Below are 14,615 nucleotides of genomic sequence, written 5' to 3'. Positions count from 1 at the left end.
CGCCTTTGCCCAGACGCGCGCCGTGTCGCACGAGGGGTAGCGGGGATAGGGGCGATGTCGACTTGCCAGGCGCCAGCGAATGGGAGGGGTCGACGGGGTCACAGAGTCAGGGCATCGACTCAAAGAGGGGCCGGGCTGGAGGATGGCTGGTGGCCGAGCGTTGACGAGGGACCCCTGGCGTGTTTTTGGGGCCCTCGCGCGAGGCGAGGCGTGGCCAGGCAGCTTACACCAGCGCTGCCAGGCTCAGCCCCGGCGGAGATGGCGTGCCCAGGCTCTGCTAGGCTAGGGAGCTGGTCCATAGCCTCCAGGCCAGGCCTGAAAGGAGGGGACCCTGAACACCTTGGCCCTAGCCTGCTGCTGTTGCTCCACACGCACGCACGCACGCTCGCTCGCATGCACCCAAGCGCGCGCAAGAGGCTGGCCTGGCCTGGCCTGGCCTGCCCAGCCCAACTCGGCCAAGGCTCTGCTGGGGCGGCACCTTGACTCGGACCCCACTTGCGCAGCCTGAACCCCTAGGCTAGCCCTGTTGGAGGAGTACAGTAGTTGGACCCTCGCCGCTGCCCAACGCCACCACCCACGACCCACCATCCGCTGCTCCACCATCATTGCCACCACCACCAAGGCCACTTTCCTAGCCCCGTACTGTCCTCGCTGCCAGGCCGGCCGTCGCATCCAGTCCGCCGCCTGCTCCGTCACTCATCGCCCTCGTCCAACGACGGCTGGACCCTCGAGTGCGCCCCTTTGTCTTTCTCGCTCCAGCGCCGTCTCCCTCCCTGCCTCGATCCGCGCACGACGGCCTAGCCTCAACGGCGAAATCACGTCCGACACGTGCTACATTACGACCCACCAACATCCACCTGCGCATCGTATTGCCTCTGAGCCACACCACCCTCAGCTCGATCCGCCATCTTTTGCGCTGCTGCGGTCTCCGCATCGTCGTCGACACCGCTCTCGGTGTACCCGCACCCGGCACTCGACGGCACGGCCAGACCCACAGCAGCAGCACGCTCGTCAGACTCTCCGCCGTTCCCGTCCCTGCTCGCGCTTCCCGACACACCCTTTGGCTTCGCCCGTCGCTCGAGGGCGCATCCTCCCGAGTGCGACTCGGGCCGAACGCTGTCTCGCCGCACCGCTTCCTCGTACGGACATTGCTTCCGATCTCCAAAGTCGCTCAACCGACCCAGGTCGCGCGATCGCCAAGCAAGCGATCTCCTATCCATCTGCCGCCTCGGCTGGGCCTCGCTGGTAGCACCCATCGCTCTCCCGCCTGCCTGTCTCCCCCGCCCGCGCGCGATCCCCCGCAGTCGTCCTCGGTGTCCCAGCAGTTGCGTGTCAAATGTCCAGGAACGCCGTGCGCGATGATGCTCGAATCGGAGACTTTATCCTCAGCGGCGAGATTGGAAAAGGCTCGTTTGCCGTCGTGCACAAGGGCTACCGCCAGGTGAGTAGCGCGCACGGCGCAGTCCTCCGTCTCTTCCCCCTCCCTCCCCCTCTCTCTCGCACGCGCGGCTGGCGAGGGGCCGCGTTCAGCGGCCGTGTTGGAGCTCCCACTGACCGCGGTTCGGCTGCGTTTCTCCACGGTACCACAGCAAACGAGGGAGCCGGTGGCCATCAAGATTGTCACGCGCAAGAAGCTGACGACCAAGCTGCTCGAAAACCTTGAGGGCGAGATCGCCATCCTAAAGGCCATCAACCACCCCAACATTGTCGAGCTCAAGGAATGCCTGGTGCGTGGCCGCGCCGACGCTGCCAGAGGCCAACGCTACGACCTGAATTGCGTGCTTGACTGACACAGCTTCCTCCGTTGGCCCCCTCTTCTGCTTCCCGCTCCTCCGCAGAAAACCGACGCTCACATCTACCTGGTGATGGCCTTCTGCTCGGCGGGCGATCTGTCGCAGTACATCAAGAAGCGCTATGATATCCACCTGCTCGGCGAGCACGACGGCAACGGTAGCAGCGGCAGCGGCAGCGGCGCTGGCACGACCAAGGCAGCTGTCGTCAAGAAGGCACCCTCGCCCTACCCGCACCCCGAGGACGGCGGCCTCAACGAGACCATCGTGCGCTCCATCCTCACCCAGCTCGCCGGCGCGCTGCAGTTTATGCGCGGCAGGGACATTGTGCATCGAGATATCAAGCCCCAGGTGCGTTGCTCAGGACGTCGGTGCCGAGACGGCCCGGTACCATGGCTTCGATCGCAAGGGTGCTGGCAAGAATGCTGACTCTCGGCTCCGTTGCATGTCTTCCACGCGGCCTTGACCACTCTAGAACCTCTTGTTGCAGCCGCCGGAGCAATCTTTCATCGATCTCGGCAACCCGAAAGAGATCCCGCAGGTCAAGGTGGCCGACTTTGGCTTCGCGCGCCACCTCGGCAGCAACGTGCTCGCCGAGACGCTGTGTGGCTCGCCGCTCTACATGGCGCCCGAGATTCTGCGCTACGAAAAGTACGACGCCAAGGCGGATCTCTGGTCCGTCGGCGCGGTGCTGTTCGAGATGAGCGTGGGCAAGCCGCCGTACAAGGCCAACAACCACGTCGAGCTGCTGCGCAGGATCGAAAAGGGCGAGGACCGGATCAAGTTCCCCGACGAGAGGTCGGCCGGGTCGCTCGCCCGGGAAGCCGTGCGCAGGCAGGAGGCCGGCGAGCCGCCGCTGCCGCCGCCCCACCCGGTCTCGGGCGACATCAAGACGCTCATCCGCCAGCTGCTCCGCCAACGGCCCGTCGAGCGCATGAGCTTCGAAGACTTCTTCCACAGCCCCGTCATCGAGGACTACAAGGCCCAGGTCCTGGCCAACGTGCCGACAGCCAGGCCAGTGCCATCGAACGCGGGCGCGGTCGGTGTCAAGCAGATCGAGGCGCACACCGCGGCCATCGACAGCAACGCGACGGCGGCATCCTCGGCGCCAGCGGCCGATTCAGCGGGCCTGCAGCGGCGAGGCTCAGGGACGCAGGGCACGCATAGCCGCAGCAGCAGCACGAGGGAACGGGAGGCCGCCCTGCAGCCGGTACGGAACGATTCGACGCCCCTCACAGGCTCACCCAAGCCCTCTGCGGCTGCTGTGCCGCGGTCATTCACCAGCAAGTACGTCGTCGGCGATGTCGGACTGCCGACACCCACGGCGGCGACGACAACGACGACGACGACCAAGACGATGACGCAGGGGGCCGAGCGGCGAGACAATCAGCGGTCTGCATCATCTTCATCGAGGGACGGAGTTCGCAGCAGCAACTCTGCCTCCAACACCGCCGGCGCGACACGCCGATCTGGCGGCGACGAGGAGGCGGCACAGGCATCTCAACAGCCCTATGCGAGGTCGCCTGACGAGATCGGGACGGCCGTCGACTCTGGCCATCTCGACGAAGGCAAGGGCGAGGACAGCTTCCTGGGGAAAGAGTACGTCATGGTCGAGAAGCGCAACGTCGAGGTCAATGCGCTGGCCGACGAGCTGGCCGCTTCGCCCCTCCAGCCGCAATCGGGCATGGCCCGTCGACCCTCTCGGCTGAGCCGCCTCAGCTCTGGCGCCGCTGCCGCTGCTGCCGTCGCCAGCAATGTCGGTCCGACGGGCGAGGGCAGTGCCACGCGGCTAAGCTCGACCCCACCTGGAGGTGTGTGGCCGTCGTCGGCACCCTTTGCGCTGCCACCGGGCGCCCGACCCTCGTCGTTCCCGCGCCGCACCAGCCTCACCTCGAGCGGCTCGCCGTCGCCACGCCTGACAACGCAGCCCATGCCTACCATCGATGGCAGCAGCGGTGGCGCCGGAACCACCGTGGCGCGGCGCGAGAGCTCGGGCGCGCCGGCGGCAGAGGATCCGGCGCCGTCCAACGCGGCTGGGCAGCGGCCGATCTACTCGGCGTCGCCGTCGTCGTCGAGCAGCCCGTCGAGCGCGCTGGCGCGGGCCATCAGCATGGCCAGCCTGCGCCTGTTTGGCGTGCCATCTGGCATGTCGCTGCGGGGCGCCGCGGCGCTGGTGCGCAGTCGGAGCAACCGGAGGGTCTCGTACCTGCGCTACGGCGAGCCCAGCGCCGACGGCGCCGAGGCGGGCCTCCTCGTCACGCTCGAGGACCTGGGTCAGAAGTCGTTTGTGCTCTCGGAATTCGCCGACTCGAAGCTTGCTGCTTTCTTCCCGGCAGGCCCGCACCAGTCGACGCAGGAGCTCGACTCTTCGTCGATGATGCAGCACGGCGCCGGCGGTGGCTCGCCTGGCCGGGCCAGCAGCTTTGCGGGCGGCAACGGCAGCGGCAGCCGCGGCGGCCGGCGGACCAGCTCGGCGTCGTCGATCTCGTCGGCGTTTGACCCGACAGCGGCAGAGACGGCGGCGGCCGAGGCGCTGGTGCTGTACGTCAAGTCGCTCTCGTTTCTGCAGCGGGGCATCAACGCGACCAAGGCGTTCCTCGAGGCGCGATCGCGACCCGGCTCGCCCGCCGCGCCGAGCGTCGAGCTCAACGAGATTGTGCAGTGGCTGCGCGCTCGGTTCAACGAGGGCTACGACAAGGCCGACTTTGCGCGGTCCAAGTGCGGCGAGATTCCCGAGAGCGCGCAGCACGTCGACCGGCTGATTTTCGACAAGGCGCTCGAGGTGGCGCGGGCGGCGGCGCTCGACGAGCTGGAAAACAACCAGCAGGGCAGCGGGTGGGACGCCAACCACTGCCTGCTGGCCTACGAGACGGCGAGCTCGATGCTCATGGCGCTCCTCGACCCGGGCGAGGAAGGCATGGGCCTCAGCGACGGCAGCATCGCCACGATTGAAAAGTTTGTCAAGAGCATCAACAAGCGCCTCGTGGCGCTGCAGACCAAGTTTGGCGGCGGCGGCGGTGGCGAGGCGTCGTCGGCGAGCATCGCCACGAGCCGGGTTCCGTCGCCTGCGGGCATTGTCGCCGGGGCCGGCTCGGTCTCTCCGTCCTCTGGCGGCAGCAGGGCGGCTGCCAACCCCGCGTCGCACTGAGTCGATCGTGGCTGCCATCGCGGTGGCGGTGGTGGCGGGGGTGGGTTTCGAGGACGTAGATGGCAGGGGGTGGTGCCATCGTGCGTCGTGGTCTTCGACAGTATTGTCCTGGCCTTTGTCCGTCTGTCCGTGTGTACGTCTCCTGTCTGTCTGTCTATTCCGGCCGCTCTCTCCTCTCCCGTCGTCGCCTTCGCTATCGTCATCATGTTCCTCGTATCACGCTAGTCTTTCCCGCCCCTCTTACCCTCGGTCCTGTACCTCCCATCCGCGCATCCTCTTCAGGTCACATGTCAATCATCCCGCTGTAGCTCGGAAGGGAGAGTCTGGCGTGATGTTCCGCTAGACTCGACGAGGGGTCGGTCCGAGGGTCCGGTGCGAAGAGAAAGGGGTGTGTGGTTGCCGAACGAGCTGGTCTTGACGGTAATGGGATGGGCTGGAATGGGAGAGTAATGTTACATTTTGCAGCGGGCAGCGTCGAGGGACGAAGAAGGGGGGAGCCGGAAGGAGGGGGAGAAGGGGGGCGCGCGCGCCCTAGAAGAGGGTATCTTCGTCGCGGAGGTACTCGCCCACGTCTGCCTGGTGGAAGACGATGATCGAGGTCGGGTCGAGTTTGCGCGTGTCGACTGTTGATCTTGCCGTCACGCCGAAGCCCTGCGAGGGAGGAGGATCGAGAAGGAGGGAGAGAGAGAGAGCGGGGAGGGCGCGGGGAGAGAGAGGCGGGGGGGGGGGAGGGAGTCAGAGCACTGCGGGGGAGGGAGGTGGCAGGCCGCAGGAAGAGAGGGGCAGGAGGAGACGAGGACTCACAAGGGGATTTCCGCTCATGCTGAGCACAACGACACCGGCATGTTCGGGTGTATCGTCGGTGATCCTGCCCAGGTGGGCCTTGACGACGTGGTTTCCGTAGAGAAAGGGGAGTTCGCCGTTGGGCTTGATCCACACCTTGTACCTGGCGTACTGGGCGACGAGGTCGAGGGCGGTGATGTGCAGCCTGAACTTGGCCGTCTTGCTAAACTTGCCGAGGCAGGTTCCGAGCGAGACGAGGTTGGGGCGCGCAATCGAGATGGCGAGGCGCATGTTGGCCTCGGAGACGTAGTAGACCTTGTCGCGGTGCAGGCGCAGCACGTGCGGGTCGTCGGGCCGGTCGATGAGGTGCACCAGGTTCTTGCCGATGTAGTTGGCCAGCTTCTCAAACACCGTCTTGGTCTCTTCCTCGGTCAGCGGCCGCATCTTGGGCGAAGCGAAGGCGAGGAGAGGTGTCGAGGACGACGAGGTCCGGGTTAAGGGGGGGTGGTGCAAGATGTGGTGGTGGTGGTGGTGGTGCTGCTGCTGGCGGTGGTCGAGTGGTAGCGGCTGCTGACGGTGGTACCGATTATTAGGCTGGACGAGTGCGGCACGGTCTGCGAGGTGGTGATGGTAGAATGGTCGTCGTCGTCGGCGGCGGCGGTCAAGAAGGCGGCAACAGAGGAGCAGGAGCAGGAGCAGGAGCAGGAGCAGGAGCAGGAGCAGGAGCAGGAGCCTGACGGCCCACGGCACGGCTTCCACACTTCTTCGCAGCTTCCAAAAAAATTGCGTGGGGCCGTGGGGCCACCAAGCAAGGTGGGCCCGCTCTAAAAAATCTCGCAGCCCTGAAATTCAAGTGCCGTTGGTGCGGCTGGCTTGTATTCTGAACCCTGCAGGTGGGCCGCGCCGCTGCTAATGCCTCACACCCTGGCTTTCAATTGAAAATTTGCCGGCTGCGAAGAAAGGAAAAAAAAAAGTCAGAGAGGGAGGGGCTGCAGGCCAGAGCGGCTGGCTGGCTGGCCTGGGCCTGGCTGGGTGTCGGCCTTGCTTGCTTGCTTGCTTGCTTGCTCCAATGGCCTCGGCCTCTGCTCTCTGCTCGCCACCATACACCGCCATCGAGCCCATCCCCCGGTCGCTCACTCGCTCACTCGCTCTGCTCCTGCTCCACCTCCCGACCTCGTCCCGGCATCACAGCATGGCTCGCTCCAGCGGACGCAGCGGCGCAGGCGGCCGAAAGACGGGCGCCAATCCCGCCACCGCCTCCTCGTCGTCCAAGAAGCGCGGCAGCAGCAACAACGACGCCGCCTTCAACACCGCACAGGCCACCAAGCGCCGCGACAGGAGCGCAGCGGCAGCAGCCGCAAAGGGTCCCACCGACATCGCAGACGTCTACGACTACGCAGTCGCCGCCACCGCCTCCGGCAGCGCATCGGGCAGCGCCAAAAAGAAGAAGGACAAGGGCGCCCGGATCGCACGCAGGGCCATGGCCGGCCTCGACGGCCAGGACGACGACGACATCCCGCAGACCTCCCGCTCAAAGGGCAAGCGGAGAGCCGACGACGCCGGCGAGGGTGGTGGCGACGACGATGACGACGACGACGAGGAGCTCGATAGCGACTCCGACGCCGGCCGGGGTCCCATCGGTCCAAAGGTCTTTGACTCGGACGACGAGCTCAACGCTGGCATCGAGGGCGAGGACGAGGAGATCGACAGCGACGAGGCCTTCGGCGAGAGCGACGAGGAAAAGTACGGCGACTTCAAGTTCCAGAGCGACGAGCGCAAAAGGTCCAAAGCTCCCTCCAAGAAGCGCGCATCCAGATCCAGCAGGGATGCCGAGTCGGGAGAGGAGGAAGACGAGGAGGAAGAGGAAGAGGACGAGGACGACGGCGACATGATGGACCTCAGCCGCATGCTCGAGTCTGGCTCCGACGACGATGGCAAAGACCATGGCAGCGACGGCGACGACGAGTCCATGGACGACGACGACGACGACGAAGAGGCGGATGACAAGCTTCGGAGGCACATTAATGCGCTCGCCGTCCAGTCCAGCGGCGCCAAGCGAGGGGCGGCGGGCTCCGACGACGAAGAGGGCAGCGGCGGCGACGACCACGACGCCCCCGCGGCCAAGCGGTCACGCAGGGTGCTCAGCGAGCGCACCGAGGCCGTACCCGAGGGCGAGTTTGCCACCACCGGCTCGTCGGGCGGCGCTGCGCTGCGCCTCGAGGACTTCCTCGACCCGCTCAGCGGCCAGGTCGACTTTGCCAACGTCCGCAAGAGCACAAAGGCGCTCGAGGTGCCCAAGTCGCAGCAGCGCAAGGCCCAGGTGGCCTCGCAGCGCGGCGGAGGCGCACTCACCGCGCCCCTGCCTGCCGTGCTGCAGGACAAGCTGGACCGGCAGGCGGCCTACAGCGTCACCAAGGACGAGGTGCAGGGCTGGGCGCCCACCATCAAGCAGATTCGCGAGGCCGACCACCTCTCGTTTCCGCTGCAGAAGCCCCAGACGACGCGGCCCTCGACGGCGGGGCTGGTGGCCAGCTTCCAGCCGGCCAACGAGCTCGAGTCCGAGATTGCCGGCATGCTCGAGATGGGCGGCATGACCGAGAAGCAGCTCGCCGAGCAGGAGGACCTCGCCATGAACCGCCTCGACCCCGAGGAGATCAAGGCGCGCCGGGCCGAGCTGCGGCGCATGCGCGACCTCATGTTCCGCGCCGAGCAGAAGGCCAAGCGCGTCAAGAAGATCAAGTCCAAGGCCTACCGCAAGGTGCACCGCAAGGAGCGCGAGCGCCTCCAGGCCAAGATGCGCGAGCTCGGCATGGGCCCCAACGGCGAGCAGCTCGACCTCGAGGACTCCGAGGGCGAGAACGAGGAGCGCCTGCGCGCCGAGCGCGACCGGGCCATGGAGCGCGCCACGCTCAAGCACAAGAACACGAGCAAGTGGGCCAAGCACGTCCTCGGCAACCGGCACGGCGCCGAGGGCAAGGAGGCCCGCGATGCCATCGAGGACCAGCTGCGCCGCGGCGAGCAGCTGCGCAGGCGCATCCAGGCCAGGGGGTCCGACGACGAGCGCAACAGCGACGCGTCCGACTACGACGACGACGACGACTACGACGAAGGCGACGACGACCATGCGATCCAGGCCAAGGCATTTGACGAGCTGGCCACGCTCGAGGCCAAGGAAGAGGCGAGGCGCGAGCGCGACGAGGCCGAGCTCGAGAGGGCGGGCGGAAAGAAGGGCGTCTACAACATGAAGTTTATGAAGGACGCCCGCGAGCGCCAGGCCAAGAACGTCCGCGGCATGGTCGACGACTTCAAGGAGGAGATGGCCGGCCTCGTCGGCGGCAGCGACGTCGAAGGCGAGGGTAGCGACGGCGATGGCCAAGGGCCCGGCGGCAACGGCAAAGCCGCCGCCACGTTGGTCGGCGGCAACCGAGGCAGGGCCATGTACGGCACCGGGCAGATCCAGACGGCTGCACCCACCGCCGGGCCGAGCGAGGTGGTCGACGAGACGGCTGCCGGTGCATCCGACGGCAAGAAGAAGAAGAAGGCCAACAAGTCAGGCGATGCCGCCGCTCTCGTCGAGATTGGCGGAGAGGCGACCAAGGCGTCGGCGCCGCCGTCCGGCCGGAAGGGTGGTCGTGGTCCGGGCATCTCCAACGGCGCCGCCTCGTCGGCCGCTACGGCGGCCTCGATCAACCCGTTCGCCAGCGACTCGACGCCGGACGCCGCCAACCCCTGGCTGGCTGCGGACGGCAAGAGCGGGAGCGGCGCGGTGTCGTCCAAGAAGAATGCCATCCTGGTTGGCAAGGGGAGCAACTCCGAGGCCAAGGCGGCGTCGCGGATGCGCAAGGACCGGGCGCGGGGCTGGGAGGCGACCGAGGCGCGGCGCGAGGACGAGGAGGTGGACATCGACCTCTCTGTGCGGCTCGACCAGGGCAACGACGACGACGACGACGACGACGACCGCGGCTCGGTCGACGAGCCCCGGCCCATCAACCCGTCTTCGCGCAACCCGTCGGCGTTCCAGCAGCGCGACCTGGTGTCGCAGGCGTTTGCGGGCGACGACGTGCAGACGGCGTTTACGGCGGAGAAGGCAGCGCTGATTGAGGCCGAGGCGCCCAAGGAGGTCGACACGACGCTGCCCGGCTGGGGCAGCTGGGGCGGCAAGGGGGTCAAGGCCAAGAAGAAGCGCAACGCCAGCAACGTCGTGACGCTGCCCGGGCTCGAGGCGTCGCAGCGGCGCGACGCGGGCATGGCGCACGTCGTCATCAACGAAAAGAAGGACAAGAAGGCCGAGGCGTTTCGGGTCAAGGACCTGCCGCGCCCCTTTACCAGCCGGGCGCAGTACGAGATGGCGATGCGCAACCCGCTCGGCCCCGAGTGGAACACGCGCATCGAGCACCAGCGCCTCAACATGCCCCGCGTCACCAAGAAGCTCGGCAAGGTCATCAAGCCCATCGGTGAGTTGATCCGGTCGACGGTGGTGGTGGCGGCAGAGGCGGGGCGCCCAGACTGGCGGGCCCAGCTTGCGATGTGGACGGACGGAGAGAGGGACGACGTAGGCTGACCATCCCTTCCTCCTCCTCCTCCTCCTCCTCCTCCTCCTCCCTGGCCCTGACCCGACTGAACGACTGATCGACCCGCCCGTCTGTTGCAGAGCGCAAGTTCTAACCGCTCGACATCCTCCGTTTTTCATGCATACATATCCGCCTGTCGTGATCCGATCGGACCTATCCTACTCCCCGCCCTCCTTTGTGGTACCCTCTGCGCACCTTCGCACGTATCGAGCCATCCGACCAGAGGTGGGAAGCGTAAGAACCCTGCTGGCTGGAGGGCTCCCCAGGCTGGAGGGTTGCGTGCGAGGTACAGAATGTGGCCGGCTGTGGGTCGGTGAGCCAGGGACGCACGGCTCCGGTGGTGGCGGTGGTTGGGCGAAAGGACCTTGCATGCGCTCCGCTCCTCATTGTTCCTTCTTTGGTCACTGGTCCTTGGCGGTCAGCCGCGCCAAGTCGTCATCACACGGAGGTGAGCGAGGTGAGGTCGTTATTGCAGCTGCCCCTGTGCCCGGGCGGCGCAGCGTGCACTTCGGTTCGTCCCACCAAGACCATGGTCGATTCGTCGCTCGTCGTTGGTATGGCGGCGACGACGGCGGTGAAGTGGTGGTGGTGATCAGCCTGCTGCGAAGAGTCAAGAGGATTCGGCTGGAGGCCGACTGCGAAATGGGGGGGCTGAGGGGCCGAAGGGGGCGGGCGAGGGACCGCATGGATCGCCTCGCTTGGCTTGGCCTGCCTCGCCTTGCCTACCCCGCCCGCGCCGCTTTGACGCCCGGTGAGCTGACGTGCATCCTGGCGTGCATCGCCTCGTCACACGCACCCAGCCGTCACGCTGTACCGACCGGAGGGTTGGCCCCTCGATTTTTCCAGCATCGTCGATTTTTCATGGGCGCCAAACGAGGCCCAGCCAGGCCAGGCCAGGCCAGGCTACGCCCGGACGAGATGACGGTCGGTCGGCGGTCGAGCCATGCATGATTTTCGCGGCCGGACGCACGCATGCTCTCGGTGCTCAATTGGAAAAAACTCGGCAGAGGCAGGAGCCTGGCAGGCCACAGGTTAGGGCGAAATTTGAATTGCCACCGCCCGCCTGCCCGCCTGTTTGGGGGCCTGCAGCGGTGGGCGGTGGGCGGTGGCTGGTGGGTGGCTTGGCTTCTGCGCTGCCCAGGCTGCAACCACCGACCAACCGCCGTCCCGCCCGGGGCAAAGGGCGACAACGGCCTGGGCCTGATGGCCTCCTGACTGGCGCTCGGCGCTTCCGTCGTCCCCACCATTACCACCACCACCACCATCAGCACCACCACCACCGACGACGATTTGAACGACCGACAGTGCGCAACCTCTTCGTCCCGCGCGTTCCGTCGTTTCGGCCCCTTCCGCCTGGCCTCCTTCCAGTCGTGCCACCTTCTTCCGCAGGCGTAGATCGTCGTGGCCTTCCGCACACCGCCATAGAAGCATCTACTTCCCGTCCCCGCGCAGCCCCGACGACTCGTACAAGCACCAGCGGCTCTCACACCGAGCATCGAAGGAGCAGGCTCTTTCCTCGCCACACCATCACCATCAACGTCAGCGCCCCATTTCGCCCCGCTCCGCTGCTATCGCACCTGTCGCATCGCATTCGCATCGCACCCTCGGCCCCGCCAACCTCCTAGACAACGCTGTTCTGGCTCCGCCTCTTGACCCGCCACCATGACCTCGCTCCCCTACCGCGCCAAGGACGGCGACCCGGCAGAGATCCCGCTCGACAGCCTCTCGCCCTCGCGCCACGTGCCCCTCGACCGCGAACGCAACGCCAGCCAGGCCTCGTCGCTCGGCGGCCCCCCGCCTCCCCACCACGTCCACGCCCACGACTTCAACGACGACCACTACTTCGCCGGCCTCGACCCGGGCAACCAGGCCGCCTACGTCGACACGGCCCACTCGCAGCAACACAACCCTGCCGACACGTCGAGCGCCAGCGGCAGCGGTTCCTCGCAGCACCAGCAGCACCAGCAGCAGCAGTCTGGCTGGGGCCAGTACGACACCGTCGTCGACCGCAGCCGCGATGAAAAGTCCGGCCTGCACTTCAGCGAGGGCACCCGCGGCGATGCCTTCCAGCCCCCGCAGGCCCCCTTCTCCCAGCGCGACAACTACGGCGGCCACAGCCGGGCCAGCTCCATTGCCAGCACCGCCGACGACTCCGACGACTTTGACTGGGACACTTCGAGCGACGAGGACGAGGAGCGCGACAAGGGCGACAGTTCGGGCAAGATTGTGCGCGCCCGCCGCGGCCGCAAGCTCTATCTCGCCTGCCTGCGCCTCGCCCGCCCCGTCCGCCTCTTCCTCATCGGCCTCATCGGCACCGCCATCCTCCTGACCCCCTTCATCGTCATGCTCACCACCTACAAGGGAAACCCGGCGCGCGGACAGGTCGAGGTGTGGAGCATCTGGCTCGCCATCATCTGGGCCGCGGCGTGTGGCACCTTCCTCGTCATCGACTGGGTCCCCGCGCTGCTGATGCGCATCGTCATCGCCGTCTACGGCAAGGCGCCCGAGGTGTCCAAGACGTACATCGAGGCGTTCATGGCCACCACCCTCTACCTCAAGCTCGTCCTCTGCGTCGCCTGGGCCTGGATCAGCCTCGGCGGCGTCGTTGCCATCGAGTTCAACGGCTCCGACCGCCCGCCCTACTTCAAGTACGTCTTCCTCGTCCTCCGCGCCCTGTTCGCTTCCACCATCATCCTGCTGGCCGAGAAGCTGGGCCTGCAGATCATCGCCATCGGCTTCCACAAGACGGCGGTCAAGGACCGGCTGGTGAGCAACCAGATGGCGCTGCGGGCGCTCGACAAGCTCCACGAGTCAAAGTACCTCCAGTCGCGCCCCAACAAGCGCGCCACGGCGTCGGCGTGGCAGAGCACCTTCAACATGCGTTCCAGGCCGGGCACGCCCGCCGGCATGCCGAGCGGCGGCCCGCACAGCCGCAAGGCGTCGCGCGACAACCTGGGCGGATACTTTGCGCCGGCCAACCAGGCCGACGATGGCGTCGACGGCCACGAGAAGAGCCAACACCACTCGCACCACCACCACCACCACCGCCACCCGTCGTCGCACCTGGCCAGCAACGGCGCCAATACGGCCGACGGCTCGCCGCTGACGGACCACGAGAAGCGCAGGCGCGAGCGCAAGGCCAACTTTGGCACCCAGATCTCGGACGCCATCGCCAACGCCACGATGAAGGGCGGCAAGCTGTACAAGGGCCCCTCGTACGGCTCGCAGCGCTCGGCGCGCAAGCTGGCCAAGCTCCTCTTCACCAACCTGTCGGACCACAAGTCGACGCTGGTCGCCGAGGACTTTATCCCCTACTTCAAGACCGAGGAAGAGGCGCGCGAGGCGTTTGCGCTGTTCGACGCCGACAAGAATGGCGACATCAGCAAGGAGGAGATGCGCGAGGCGGTGCAGCGCATCTACCGCGAGCGCAAGGCGCTGAGCACCAGCCTCAAGGACATGAGCAGCGCCATCTCCAAGCTCGACAACGTCCTCATGTTTATCGGCTTCATCATCGTCGTCTTCATCTGGCTCCTCATCTTCAACGGCGACTCGACCGTCGACAACATCGTGCCGCTGTCGACCTTTGTCGTCGGCTTCTCGTTTGTCTTTGGCAACTCGGCCAAGAACATCTTTGAGAGCATGATCTTCATCTTTGCCACCCACCCCTACGACGTCGGCGACCTGGTGTGCATCGACGACGAGTGGATGTTTGTCAAGGAGTTTGGCCTCCTCTCGACCGTCTTCCGCACCACGACCAACCAGGAGATCATCGCGCCCAACGCGCTGCTGGCGTCGTCCAAGTACATCTACAACTCGCGCCGCTCGGGCGCCCAGTGGGAAGTGCTCAAGATCCAGTGCGCCTTTGACACGTCGCTGCAGACGCTCGACACGCTGCGGACGCGGCTGCGCGCGTGGACAAAGGAAAACGACCGCGAGTTTGGCGGGCCGCTCGACCTCAACTTTAACGAGATCTCGCAGCAGAATGCCGTCGAGCTCGTTGTCGCCTTTGAGCACAAGGGCAACTGGCAGGACTGGGGCGCGCGCTGGGCGAGGCGGACCAAGATGATGCGCTTCCTCAAGACGACGTGCGAGGAGCTCGGCATCCGCTACGAGCTGCCGCCCCAGCCCATTGCGTTTGAGCCGCGCAGCGGGCCGGCGCCCTTTAGGCTGGGCAGCGCCCGCCGCACGCCCGCCATGTCGCGCGTCTGAGAGCGTCGTCGGACCTCGCCCGCTGCTCCCGAGCGTCCTTTTTCCACCGCACGGTCTGGTCTCTCTCTCTCTCTCTCTCTCTCTCTCTCTCTCTCTCTCTCTCTCTCTCTCTCT

The 14,615-nt window shown here is 66.5% G+C and overlaps 4 protein-coding genes across 4 annotated transcripts; 3 read left to right on the top strand and 1 right to left on the bottom strand.

The window, feature by feature from the left end:
* Window positions 1-1,336: 1,336 nt before the first annotated feature.
* Window positions 1,337-4,938, top strand: PFL1_04724 (uncharacterized protein; the record flags this gene model as incomplete). Its single annotated transcript, XM_007882252.1, has 4 exons — window positions 1,337-1,441; window positions 1,590-1,727; window positions 1,839-2,141; window positions 2,266-4,938. 4 exons carry the CDS (start codon window positions 1,337-1,339, stop codon window positions 4,936-4,938), a joined length of 3,219 nt encoding a protein of 1,072 aa, XP_007880443.1.
* A 531-nt stretch (window positions 4,939-5,469) lies between these two features.
* Window positions 5,470-6,165, bottom strand: PFL1_04723 (uncharacterized protein; the record flags this gene model as incomplete). The annotated part of the gene is made up of 2 exons (XM_007882251.1): window positions 5,470-5,589; window positions 5,743-6,165. 2 exons carry the CDS (start codon window positions 6,163-6,165, stop codon window positions 5,470-5,472), a joined length of 543 nt encoding a protein of 180 aa, XP_007880442.1.
* Window positions 6,166-6,913: 748 nt separating this feature from the next.
* PFL1_04722 (uncharacterized protein) lies at window positions 6,914-10,386 on the top strand (the record flags this gene model as incomplete). Its single annotated transcript, XM_007882250.1, has 2 exons — window positions 6,914-10,175; window positions 10,373-10,386. The coding sequence occupies 2 exons, from the start codon at window positions 6,914-6,916 to the stop codon at window positions 10,384-10,386; spliced, it is 3,276 nt and encodes a 1,091-aa protein (XP_007880441.1).
* Window positions 10,387-11,954: 1,568 nt separating this feature from the next.
* Window positions 11,955-14,501, top strand: PFL1_04721 (uncharacterized protein; the record flags this gene model as incomplete). Its single annotated transcript, XM_007882249.1, has 1 exon — window positions 11,955-14,501. One exon carries the CDS (start codon window positions 11,955-11,957, stop codon window positions 14,499-14,501), a length of 2,547 nt encoding a protein of 848 aa, XP_007880440.1.
* Window positions 14,502-14,615: the final 114 nt, after the last annotated feature.

The sequence above is a fragment of the Pseudozyma flocculosa genome, assembly GCF_000417875.1.
Source record: "Pseudozyma flocculosa PF-1 unplaced genomic scaffold scaffold00016, whole genome shotgun sequence".
In the NCBI taxonomy this organism is placed as follows: domain Eukaryota; kingdom Fungi; phylum Basidiomycota; class Ustilaginomycetes; order Ustilaginales; family Ustilaginaceae; genus Pseudozyma; species Pseudozyma flocculosa.
Note: the sequence above shows the minus strand (reverse complement) of the source record. Positions and strands in the feature narration are given on the sequence as shown.